Here is a 10969-nt window from a genome sequence, read left to right on the forward strand (position 1 = left end):
GCGTCTGTATCTGAATGCTGTCTCCAGGTCAGAGCCGGGGCTTCGCCTTCGTCGAGTTTAGTCACTTGCAGGACGCTACACGATGGATGGAAGCCAATCAGGTTGCTTTGCCGCACTTGAACCCCCCCCCAAACAAATACTACTTTGTAATCGAGCGCTCCCCATCGCCTGATTCTTATGGACACAGTTCCCTGCCCTGTGGCCCTGTGTCCCATCCCCCCTCCCCGCCCCCTCTCTCTCTCTCCCCCTTCCTGACCCTCACTATCTCCTCCTCCCATCTCTTGCTACCCACCGGGCTTCCCATCAAGAACCCACACTCACCGTTGGCCCCTTCCTACCAGACGCTATTAGCTCTGTCCCTCCACTTCCCAGCCGAGCTTTTGGACAAAGGGCTGCTGGGGGCGGGGGGAGGTTCTTCCACCGAGGCTCCCAGTCCCCGGGGACCACCCTGCTCAGGGGTTAGGCAGAGCCAGGACTTCGTTCCACTCTCAGGCGCCACTGGAAGCCTAGCCACTGGGGGACTTAGCTGTTGGCACACTAACTGGCAAGTCCCGTTTGGCCAGCTCTCTCCCTGCATGTGAGTTCGGCCTTTTGATTTCGGTGTGAGCGGCCAGCACTGCTCTGTGGATCTGAAGTAGCAGTCAGATGTGATAGAACTCCCTTCAGGTGCCCCAGCCCGCCCCCTGCACCTAACCCCTCCACGGAAGTCACTGCTTGCCCCATTCTGCTGCCGGCAGACCTGCCCTCTCAGCAGAGACTCCTGCTCTAGGGAAGGGAAGGGAGCCTGCTCCCCTGCCTGGCACGGTCTCCCCACCCAGCAGCTTTGGGACCTTCAGAGACCCAAGGACCTGCTCTGCTCACCCACCCAGAGCCCAGCTCACTGGTGTGGGGCACCGAAGGAAAGCCTCAGGGGACGAAGGGGCAGAAGAGGTGGAAGCAGGGCTCAGCAGGGCGGCCCTGGGGCCATCTCTGCCCTAATGCTGTGGGCCCAGGACCCAGCCAGCCCCGGGAAGACAGCCTCACAGCAGGAACTTCCATCTCTTAAATATGGCTCTTTCTTTTTCCCCTTCTCCAGCACTTAGCGCGCGTGCGCTCTCTCTCTCTCTTTCTCTCCCCTCCTCTCCCTCCCCTCCCTGTCCCCCTCATCCCGAGTGTAGCCTGTGTAGTGCTGGCCCTGGGTGTGGCCTGGCAGCATCAGGGTCGAGTGGGGGGTTTTCCCCCACTGTCCGGCAGGCGTCGGTCAGCCGAGCACCGTGTGCCTGGTGGCGTGTGTTCACGTGTGCGTGCGCGTGCCCGGAAAGGCAGCAAACAGCTGCGCCCGAGGGCTGTGGCGCTCTCCCTCCCTCCTTCCCTTCCTTCTTCCCTCGTCCGTTCTCCGACCTCCCTCCGTTCCCTGTCCCTCATCCATCCAGCTGAAGGGCTCGCTCACTCTCTTCTCCTGTGCTGAAACGGTGCGTGGGGCACTGCTGCCCGGGCCTCACTGTGCTCTGCTTTTTCCCGCAGCACTCCCTCAACATCCTGGGCCAGAAGGTGTCCATGCACTACAGCGACCCCAAGCCCAAGATCAATGAGGACTGGCTGTGTAATAAGGTACAGGGGCGGTGGGCAGCGGTTGCCATGGATAGAGACGGCGGCGGCGGCGGCGTCTGTCTCCCTGGGGCCTCTGGGGGTGGCATAGGCGTCGAGGACTGGCTGAGCTCAAGTAGCCACCGTTCCTCGCCGTCTACCCACCCACCCGCCCGCCTGTGATTACTGGGCTCTCATTGGCGCCAGGCTCTGCCCTCACGTAGTACAGTCTTGGCTGAAGTCCCAGTGGGCTTTCAGCAAATACTTACGTAAGGGACCAACTAGTGACAGTGGAGGCACAATGCGGTGTGTCAGAATGTGGACCTCTGAGCCGGACTGGCTGGAATTAGACCCTCTCGGATCCTCCTTGATCTCTGCCTCGCTCTCCTCCTCTCTAAAATGTGAATAGCGATGACACCTCTCCCCAGAGGTGGTTGGGAGGATTCCAGTGTGGCGATGAGAGGGTGACACTTGGAACGACACCTGGCCCATGGTTAGCACCCTTTAATGTCTGCCCATACCCCCCCAAAAGAAAGCACAGGGCATGGTGAGAGCCTGAGTCAGGTGACCCGACCTTGATGGCCCCTGCGACAAGGCCATGTCCACCAGAGGCCCAGGGTAGAAGCTGTGGGGTCTTGGAGTCGTATTCCCTACGAGGAAGCTGAGGCTCAAAGGGGTGCCACCGTGGGTGAGCCTCTCCTGATAACAGGGGCCCCGGACGCCACCCTGGGTTCAGGTCTCCCCTGGGGCCAGCCTCACAAGCAGCCCCGAGGCGGCCCGAGACCCCATAGCCAGCCGGTGGTCCTGAGAGCTGGCAGACGCCCCGACTTGCTCCCCGAGAAGAACTCTGCCTACTAGGGGAGTGGCACCGTTGGTTTAAAAAGAAAGTGTTATCAGAAGGCAGGGTGTCCGATGTCTCTGCAGAGGTAGAGACGAAGTGATAGTGGCACTGTGTCTCTCCTGTATTTTCAGAGACTCCTCAAAAGCAGGGAACTCCCTCCTGTCCCCTCCTCTATTCCCCACATCCTCTTGGTCACCAGGTCCTGTCACTTCCATCACAGAAATGCCCTCCCTTGCAATTCCCACCACCCAGACCAGTTGTCACACGCTGTGTCCCGCTGTGGACCCCTCTTTTGCTGTTCTGGCCTTGCCTCTTTCTCTCACCCTCTCATCTGTAACATTCCTCGAAACCACCTCTAACCACATCCTTCCTTCTCTGCTTAGGACCTCGCCAACTCTGAACTTAAGCGTGACCACCCTCTATAATCTAACTTCACCTGCCCTCTCCAGCTTCGGCTTTTGTCTGGCCTCACCTTCCTACACCAGCTACAGAAAATCTCTTGTTCCCTTCGCTAGCCATAGCTTCCCAGCAAAACCAAAGCAAACTTCTGGGCCTCCCAGATCAAACATCCCTGCCAACTGTCCCCAGCTAAGTGAGCCATACCCCTCTTGGCCTCTTCCCCTCCGTGGGTCCCCACAGACTAACCTGCCTCCCTGTGCTACATCTGCCCCCTGCTGTGAGGCCTCGAGGATGACAGAGGCCACGCCCTGGCATACAGGGCAGAGCCTGGCGTGGGACCAGTGCGCACTACGTGACCACGGAACAGAGAGAGATTTGGTAGAAGTTGGGGGTTTCTGGAGGCTGGGATGGCCAAGGCTGGTTTCTCAAGAGAATCAACCCAATTCTTGAGATAAACGAGGGATGGGAGTCTGACGAGAGTGGCCACTGGCTTTTAGGGGTGAAGACACTGAAGGTCTCTAACAGGGAAGCAAGTTTCAGGAAGAGGAACCTGCTAAAGGGACGAGGAGGGGGTGGCACTTGTTACGGGTGGGGGAATTGATTCCCGAGCTGAGGGGATGGCCCTGAGGACAGACTTGAGACTGTGTGAAGGGAAGATCCACAGACTGAGAATGACAGCTGGAGCCCCCTTCCACCCCTGACCCTGGGACCTTCCTTCCTGGAGCATCGTGGGGTTCCCTGAGGTGGGGGGAGGGGTGGTCTCTGGATCCAAGTTTGGAGGGTACAGTGGAGAGCCCCACCGGCTCTGACGGCCTGGCCTGTGCCTCACAGTGTGGCGTCCAGAACTTCAAACGCCGTGAGAAGTGCTTCAAATGTGGTGTGCCCAAGTCAGGTGAGGCCCTCCTACCTCCCCACCTCCCTGGGACTTTGGTGGGAGAGGGGAGGAGGGGGAGGGGCCGGTGTCCTGGGAGGAGGGTGGCCAGCCTTGGAGCCTCCTTCTTCGTCACCAGCCTGTCTTGTGCCATCCCTGACAGAGGCGGAGCAGAAGCTGCCCCTGGGCGCAAGGCTGGATCAGCAGACGCTGCCTCTGGGTGGACGGGAGCTAAGCCAGGGCCTGCTCCCCCTGCCTCAGCCCTACCAGGCCCAGGGAGTGCTGGCCTCCCAAGCCCTGTCACAGGGCTCGGAGCCAAGCTCAGAGAACGCCAATGACAGTGAGTCAGTTGTTCCTTCCTTTCTCCCTGCCCTAGGGTGTCTGTCTGGGCTAGACTCTCCAAGCGCAGAGAGATGGCGGTGACCAGGACTTAGCCCTCCCAGGGTCTCTCTGCTTGGTGGGGGGGGACACACATGTGATGTAGGGAGAGCAGGAGAGGAGCGTTGCCCGACTCGACTTTGGGGGTGTGTTGAGAAGGTTCTCAGCAGGTGAGTGACTGAGCTGGGACTTGGACTGACAAGGAGAGTTTATCCAGGAGGAAGAGGTGAGAGGAAGCGGCAGGTGCAAAGACATGGAAGCCAGAGAAGAGGGACAGTGGGGAGCCACCAGAGGGTAGGGCTGGAGCAGGGTGTCAGGGGTGCCCCCTAATGCTGGGCCCCTTCCCACAGCCATCATTTTGCGCAACCTGAACCCACACAGCACCATGGACTCCATCCTGGGGGCCCTGGCACCCTATGCGGTGCTGTCCTCCTCCAATGTACGCGTCATCAAGGACAAGCAGACCCAACTGAATCGCGGCTTCGCCTTCATCCAGCTCTCCACCATCGTGGTGAGGGCGGCACAGGGGGGGGCCGGGCAGCCAGGGTCCCGGCCCCCGGGGCGGGGAGGAGGGACCCCGAGCCCCGCCCCCCCCCCCCCCCCCCGGCTCCAAGCCTGGAAATGGGGCAGTGGAGCCGGGGACCTCCCCGGGCCTGACCCTTCTGCCTCCGCCTACCCCCTCCTCCCCCCAGGAAGCAGCCCAGCTACTGCAGATCCTACAGGCCCTGCACCCACCGCTCACCATCGACGGCAAGACCATCAACGTTGAGTTCGCCAAGGGTTCTAAGAGGTCAGGGTTCCACCTGTGCCCTTTCCTAGCTGGCCCCCTGGGCTGGGCCTCGCGTCTCACTCCCAGTCTCTGACATCCTCTCCAGGGACATGGCCTCCAATGAAGGCAGCCGCATCAATGCTGCCTCTGTGGCCAGCACTGCCATTGCTGCGGCCCAGTGGGCCATCTCACAGGTACTCAGAGACTCCCCTCTGCCCCAGCATCCCCATACCGGGGCCACCTCGACCCTTCCGTGCCCTCTCTGCACAGCCTGGAGGGCTGGCTTGCTGTTTTGGCTTTCCGTGGACCCCAGACCCTGTCACGGTGGCTGCCGTGGGCTTTGGGCGCCTCGCTGCAGCTCCCTCCCCAGTCACCTCCTCCCAGGCTTTCAACTTCAACACCATCACAGCTGCTTTTCGCTTCTGTTTGGTGGTTATTTTATCGTCCTGAATTGATTCAACTTATTTAATGAAACGGAGTTTATAAGTGGCTGAAAGAAAATTGGGAGAGGAGAGTAAAGAAGGGGAGGACGGTGTCTTCCTTGATACCCAGCACACGAACCACGCCACACACGTACCAGTGTCAGCCGTGGGAGCACTTTGGCACAAGTCTTCGTTCCTTTCTTGTTTTTGCCGCTGTCCTGCCCTGCTGTGGCCGGGTGGCCCTCACACTTCACTTGTCTGAGGCCTGCATGCTTTCTGTCGGCAGACCGGCACAAGCCTCACCTGTGGGCAGATGCTTCTTAGCAGGTTCCCCTCCCCCTGCGCCCCTTCCTCTGCTAATGAGCCCCTCCCACTGCCCCTCAGGCCTCCCAGGGTGGGGAGGGTGCCTGGGCCACCCCCGAGGAGCCACCGGTCGACTACAGCTACTACCAACAGGATGAGGGCTATGGCGGCAGCCAGGGCACAGAGTCCTCCCTCTATGCCCATGGCTACCTCAAGGGCACCAAGGGCCCCGGCATCACTGGAACCAAAGGGGACCCAGCTGGAGCAGGTGAGCCCCAGCATCTCTCCCTGAGCCCGTGGTGGGGGTCAACGGGCATGGGGTCCTGGGCCCCACCACTAACAGGTATTCTCCCCCCCCCTCCCTCCCTGGCCCTCTTTACAGGTCCTGAGGCCTCCCTGGAGCCTGGGACAGACTCTGTGTCACTGCAGGCTTTCTCCCGTGCCCAGCCTGGTGCCGCACCTGGCATCTACCAGCAATCAGCTGAGGCGAGCGGCAGCCAGGGCACCGCTGCCAACAGCCAGGTGAGAGAGCCCAGGGGGTGCTGGGGGACAGGCAGGGTTCCTGGGGGGGCGGGCGCTGGCAGACACTGAGCCCTGTTCCCCTGTCTGGCCCCGTGACCAGTCATACACCATCATGTCACCCGCTGTGCTCAAATCTGAGCTCCAGAGCCCTACCCATCCCAGCTCTGCCCTGCCACCAGCCACCAGCCCCACTGCCCAGGAGTCCTACAACCAGTACCGTGAGTAGCCACGGCCCGTGGGTGGGAGGGCGGGGGGAGTTCCTTAGCAAAGCACAGAAGAGCGTGACGCCCCTTCTCCCCTCCCCCAGCTGTTCCGGACGTGTCTACTTACCAGTATGACGAGACCTCTGGCTACTACTATGACCCCCAGACTGGCCTCTACTATGACCCCAACTCCCAGGTGATAGGGTGGCCCAGGGAGTGGGTGGGGTCTGTAGTTCTCCTTAAGGTCTTCCCTCATGCCTTTGCATTGCCCCTCCCCCAGTATTATTACAACGCTCAGAGCCAGCAGTACCTGTACTGGGACGGGGAGAGACGGACCTACGTCCCTGCGCTGGAACAGTCAGCCGACGGGCATAAGGAGACGGGGGCCCCCTCGAAAGAGGGTAAAGAAAAGAAGGAGAAGCACAAGACCAAGACAGCCCAACAGGTGAACACCGGGGGTTCAGCAGTCACTGGCTGGCTGTGTGATGTCTTCCGATGAAGAACGTGCTTCTATCCTCTTTAACCTTCCACTACCAAGGGCGGAGGGCAGATGTGTGCGTGGTGGCAGCGATTGTGCTTAAGAGAGACCAGGCTCCTGGCCCAGTTCTGCTCTTTGATGCGTGACTGACCTCAAGCTGGGGCAGTCTCCTCAGTATGTGGTAGGGCCACCCACCTCCCTGCGTGGCCAGTGCCATCCATCCAAGCGAGCCCAGTCAGCCTTCCTGTCCCCCAGTGGGAACCCTCAGGTTGCCTGCATGCCTGAAGCCAGGCTAACCCTGCCTGTGGAAACGAACGGGCAGGCAGACCTCCTTTGGGCCCAGTACCCCACTCGTGAGTATGTGTCCGGTTGTCCGTCCCAGAGAACTTCTCATGGGCCCCTCAGGGTGCGGGTGGGAAAGCGGCCACAGCAGCGTTTGGTGGGCGTGGGCAGTTGGAGGGAACGTCAGTGTCTGCCTGGGGAAGAAGAGTGTGACAGTCTGGGTGTAGCGCTCAGTGCCGAACCAAGTGCTGAGTAAGAACTAAGTGTTCCCTTGACTACCTGGTAAATGCTAAAAGTCATGTTGTGCCTGGGGTGGGGGGAGCAGAATGTGGAGTGTGGCAGAGTATCACGGGTGTGTGTTAAAATCCTACCCGGAGAAAGCCATTTTGTGCAGTGTGGAATGGTAAGACGATATGAAAGCCCACAGAGAGCGGAATCGTGTGTGTGCCTGTCAGGAGAATGGGGGACACGGCCCAAGAGGGCTTGATGGGGGCCACCGGTGATAGAATGACGACAAGGGGGGACCGTCACGGCCATCTCCTCACCTCTTGCTTGAGGCTGCGGGGTGGGAAGGGGCAGTGGACGGAGTTGGCGGTTACAGCAGTCGGAGGGGCCCCGAGAGCCTCACCCCCACCCTTCCCCCTAGATTGCCAAGGACATGGAACGCTGGGCCCGCAGCCTCAACAAGCAAAAAGAAAACTTCAAAAACAGCTTCCAGCCCATCAGCTCCCTGCGAGACGATGAAAGGCGGGAATCAGCTACCGCAGATGCTGGCTATGCCATCCTCGAGAAGAAGGTGTGTTGTGGCCGCCCCTCCACTACCCACTCCCCGCCCCAAGTCTTGTCATTTCAACGGTCCCTCTGTGGAGTCCCTGACTCTGTGTGTCCGTCTTCCCCAGGGAGCACTAGCTGAAAGACAGCACACCAGCATGGACCTCCCGAAACTGGCCAGCGATGACCGCCCAGTGAGTGGTCGGAGCAGGAAGAGGGGTGGGGGTGGGGCGATCTGGCCAGGCCTGACCTCCCACCCCTACGCTCATGTTCTCCAGAGCCCACCTCGGGGCCTCGTGGCAGCCTACAGCGGGGAGAGTGACAGCGAGGAGGAGCAGGAGCGCGGGGGTCCGGAACGGGAGGAGAAGCTCACTGACTGGCAGAAGCTGGCCTGTCTGCTCTGCCGGCGCCAGTTCCCCAGCAAGGAGGCGCTCATCCGCCACCAGCAGCTCTCTGGGCTACACAAGGTGGCTGAGGGAGGATTGGCAGGGAACCTCGGCTCTGCTTGGCCCAGCCCGGCTCTGCTTGGCCCAGCCCGGCCCTGCCCGGCCCTGCCCGGCCACTTCACACCTCCTCCTGCCTGTCCCCTTGCAGCAAAACCTTGAGATTCACCGACGAGCGCACCTGTCGGAAAATGAGCTGGAAGCACTGGAGAAGAACGACATGGAGGTGAGGTGTGACCCATTCCTGGGCTCCATCCCCTCTGTCCCTTGCCAAGTGCCTGTCCCCTCAGGCAGCTGGCGCTCAAGTCCCTGAGCTGGATATTGCCTGGCTGCCATCAGCCGTCTCACCTCCTGTCCCTGCGAGGCTTCTTCCCGACTCCCCCCGTGCTGGCTGCTCGTACCCACGATGTCCTGCCCACGGGACCTCAGACCTGTTAGCCAGATCCAGCTCCCATGGGGCCCCTAATGTTTCCTGCGAGTAGCCACCGGTTCCCCCGTCCTCACACACATGCGCACGCACACGCACACACGTTTTCAGCAAATGAAGTACCGGGACCGTGCAGCTGAACGCAGAGAGAAGTACGGCATCCCTGAGCCACCGGAGCCCAAGCGGAGGAAGTACGGCGGCATGTCTGCAGCTTCTGTGTAAGTGCCCAGAGCCGAAGTGTGGACCCGGGGCCGGCAGGCTGGTCACTCACACTGTACCACTGGCCCCGCAGGGACTTTGAGCAGCCCACACGGGATGGGCTGGGCAGCGACAACATTGGCAGTCGTATGCTCCAGGCCATGGGCTGGAAAGAAGGTAGTGGCCTGGGCCGGAAGAAGCAGGGCATCGTGACGCCCATTGAGGTGAGACTTCTGTGATCCCGTCCCCGTCTTCCAGCATTCTCTGCTGCACCCCCATCCCACCGCTCACCTGACGGCCTACCTCCCTCACATAGGCCCAGACACGGGTGCGGGGTTCCGGCTTGGGGGCCCGAGGCAGCTCCTACGGGGTCACCTCAACCGAGTCCTACAAGGAGACACTGCACAAGACAATGGTGACCCGCTTCAACGAGGCCCAGTGAGCAGCTGTGAGAGCTGCTTCTACATATGTCGGGTGTCCGGCCCAGGGCAGGGGAGGGTGAAGTGGTGGGTGGTCTGAGTGGGGCCCTGCACCTGTCTGCTAGCCTACTCCCCAGCCAGAGAGGCCCTGACCAAGTCAGACTTTAAATTGGTGACTTTTGTTGGAAAGCTGGGCTGGGATCATGCTCTTCTTTTTGTAATAAAAGCTGAAAAGTCCGTAGCTTGCACGTCTCTTTCTCCTGCGCCAGCACGGTTTGTGACGCACACAGACACAGGGACATAAACGCAGATGGACGAGGGGCCTCCTCGGGCTGAGGTGGGTGGCATTGCTGGCACTCGCAGTGTCTGGTGTGTGGGGACTGAACATGAAGTTCTGGCCTGTGCCCCAACCCACAGGATCCTGGTCACAGCCCCCCTCACCGTCGTCAGGTCTAGCAAGTCTCGATATACCAGGAAACCCGCCAGCACTGGGAACCCTGCACCTGCTGTGCAATCTCAGGGCTAAACTTAAACTGCATTTGACTGTCCTAGGGCATCTCCCAGTTGGACGACAGTGGGCACTCTGGCACCAGTTGCCGCTGTGCCCTCAGTGAACGGATGGCCCCAGAGGGGTGGAGATAGAGAAGCTCAGCCTGCCAGTCCCTGGTCCCACAGCTGCCCCATCAGGACTGCTTGGGTTCACGCTCATTCCTGTGCTCTCCATGGCTGTTAGCATAGCACCCGCCCCTCTGGTCACCAGGGACCTATCTGCACCCTGTGATTCCCAAGTACGCGTGCGTGCGTACTCTCAGCACTGGTCTGGGTGCGGTGGAAAATGAGGCTGGGGCTGCCCTCTCCCGGCCTTGGAGGGCTGCGCCAGAAACTGGGCCAGGAACGGCCCCTCCCCCAAATACTTGTCTGTGAAACCAGAAGGTGGAAGGGGAGGTGGTAAGGGGAGAGCAGTCGGCACAAAGCCCCTCCCCCCACTTACTGGCCTGCGTAGTGACATCTCCCTGCACCAGCTGTAGGAGGCGAGGTGAGAAAGGAGGGGCCCCCTAGAGGTGATAATGCTGCTGATTTGGGGTGGGGGTATTGCCCAGGGACTGAGGGAAGAGGGTGTGGGGGAGGGGAGAGGGACAGGAAATAGGAATAGAAAGAGGCCACCTGTCTCAGGATGGGTGGCTTTTAGTCTGGAGGCACCTACATGTTCCCTTCCCTCTTCCCACCCCCCAGGGCTCTGGAATCCCACAACAAGGAAGCCTTGTACATGGTTGGCAGTAGTAAATGGTACAGTCACTCTGGAAAACTGTTGGGCTGTTTCATATAAAGGTAAACATAGCACCCTATGACCCAGCAATTTCATTCTTAGTTACCCCAAATAATGCAAACGTGTCAATAAAAAGACTTGTTATATGTACATGGAGAGCAGCTGTGTTCACCGCAGCCAAAAACTGGGAACCCAAACATCCAACAAGAGGAGAATGGATAAATTAGGGTCTGTTCAATGGACTACAACTCAGGAGTAAAAGGAACAAAGTACTGTTACAAATATCAACATGAATGAATCTCACAAACGAATGAAGAAAGACACACAAAAAAGACACTATATACGATTCTGTTCAAGTGAAGTTCTCATTCAAAACACATATTGGTGGGGTGCCTGGCGGGCTCAGTTGG

General features: G+C 59.9%; 1 protein-coding gene across 7 annotated transcripts in view; it reads left to right on the top strand.

Annotated features, from left to right (window-relative positions):
- Positions 1–9533, top strand: part of RBM10 (RNA binding motif protein 10) — a 31047-nt gene extending 21514 nt beyond the window's left edge. For 2 of the 7 annotated variants that reach the window (XM_040468907.1, XM_040468901.1), the window contains 19 exons: positions 28–101; positions 1504–1590; positions 3638–3698; positions 3841–4017; positions 4406–4566; positions 4748–4845; positions 4931–5018; positions 5631–5817; positions 5932–6071; positions 6172–6289; positions 6379–6470; positions 6555–6719; positions 7681–7830; positions 7934–7999; positions 8084–8272; positions 8400–8474; positions 8787–8893; positions 8968–9097; positions 9190–9533. In XM_040468907.1, the coding sequence (XP_040324841.1) occupies positions 28–101; positions 1504–1590; positions 3638–3698; positions 3841–4017; positions 4406–4566; positions 4748–4845; positions 4931–5018; positions 5631–5817; positions 5932–6071; positions 6172–6289; positions 6379–6470; positions 6555–6719; positions 7681–7830; positions 7934–7999; positions 8084–8272; positions 8400–8474; positions 8787–8893; positions 8968–9097; positions 9190–9315 (2291 nt within the window). In that variant the 3' untranslated portion in view covers positions 9316–9533. The remainder of the gene's footprint in view (positions 1–27; positions 102–1503; positions 1591–3637; positions 3699–3840; positions 4018–4405; positions 4567–4747; positions 4846–4930; positions 5019–5630; positions 5818–5931; positions 6072–6171; positions 6290–6378; positions 6471–6554; positions 6720–7680; positions 7831–7933; positions 8000–8083; positions 8273–8399; positions 8475–8786; positions 8894–8967; positions 9098–9189) is intronic. The other 5 variants (XM_040468902.1, XM_040468906.1, XM_040468905.1 and 2 more) reach the window with 3 other exon arrangements.
- Positions 9534–10969: the final 1436 nt, after the last annotated feature.

The sequence above is a fragment of the Herpailurus yagouaroundi genome, unplaced genomic scaffold, assembly GCF_014898765.1.
Source record: "Herpailurus yagouaroundi ecotype Mexico unplaced genomic scaffold, PumYag 67793, whole genome shotgun sequence".
NCBI lineage: Eukaryota > Metazoa > Chordata > Mammalia > Carnivora > Felidae > Herpailurus > Herpailurus yagouaroundi.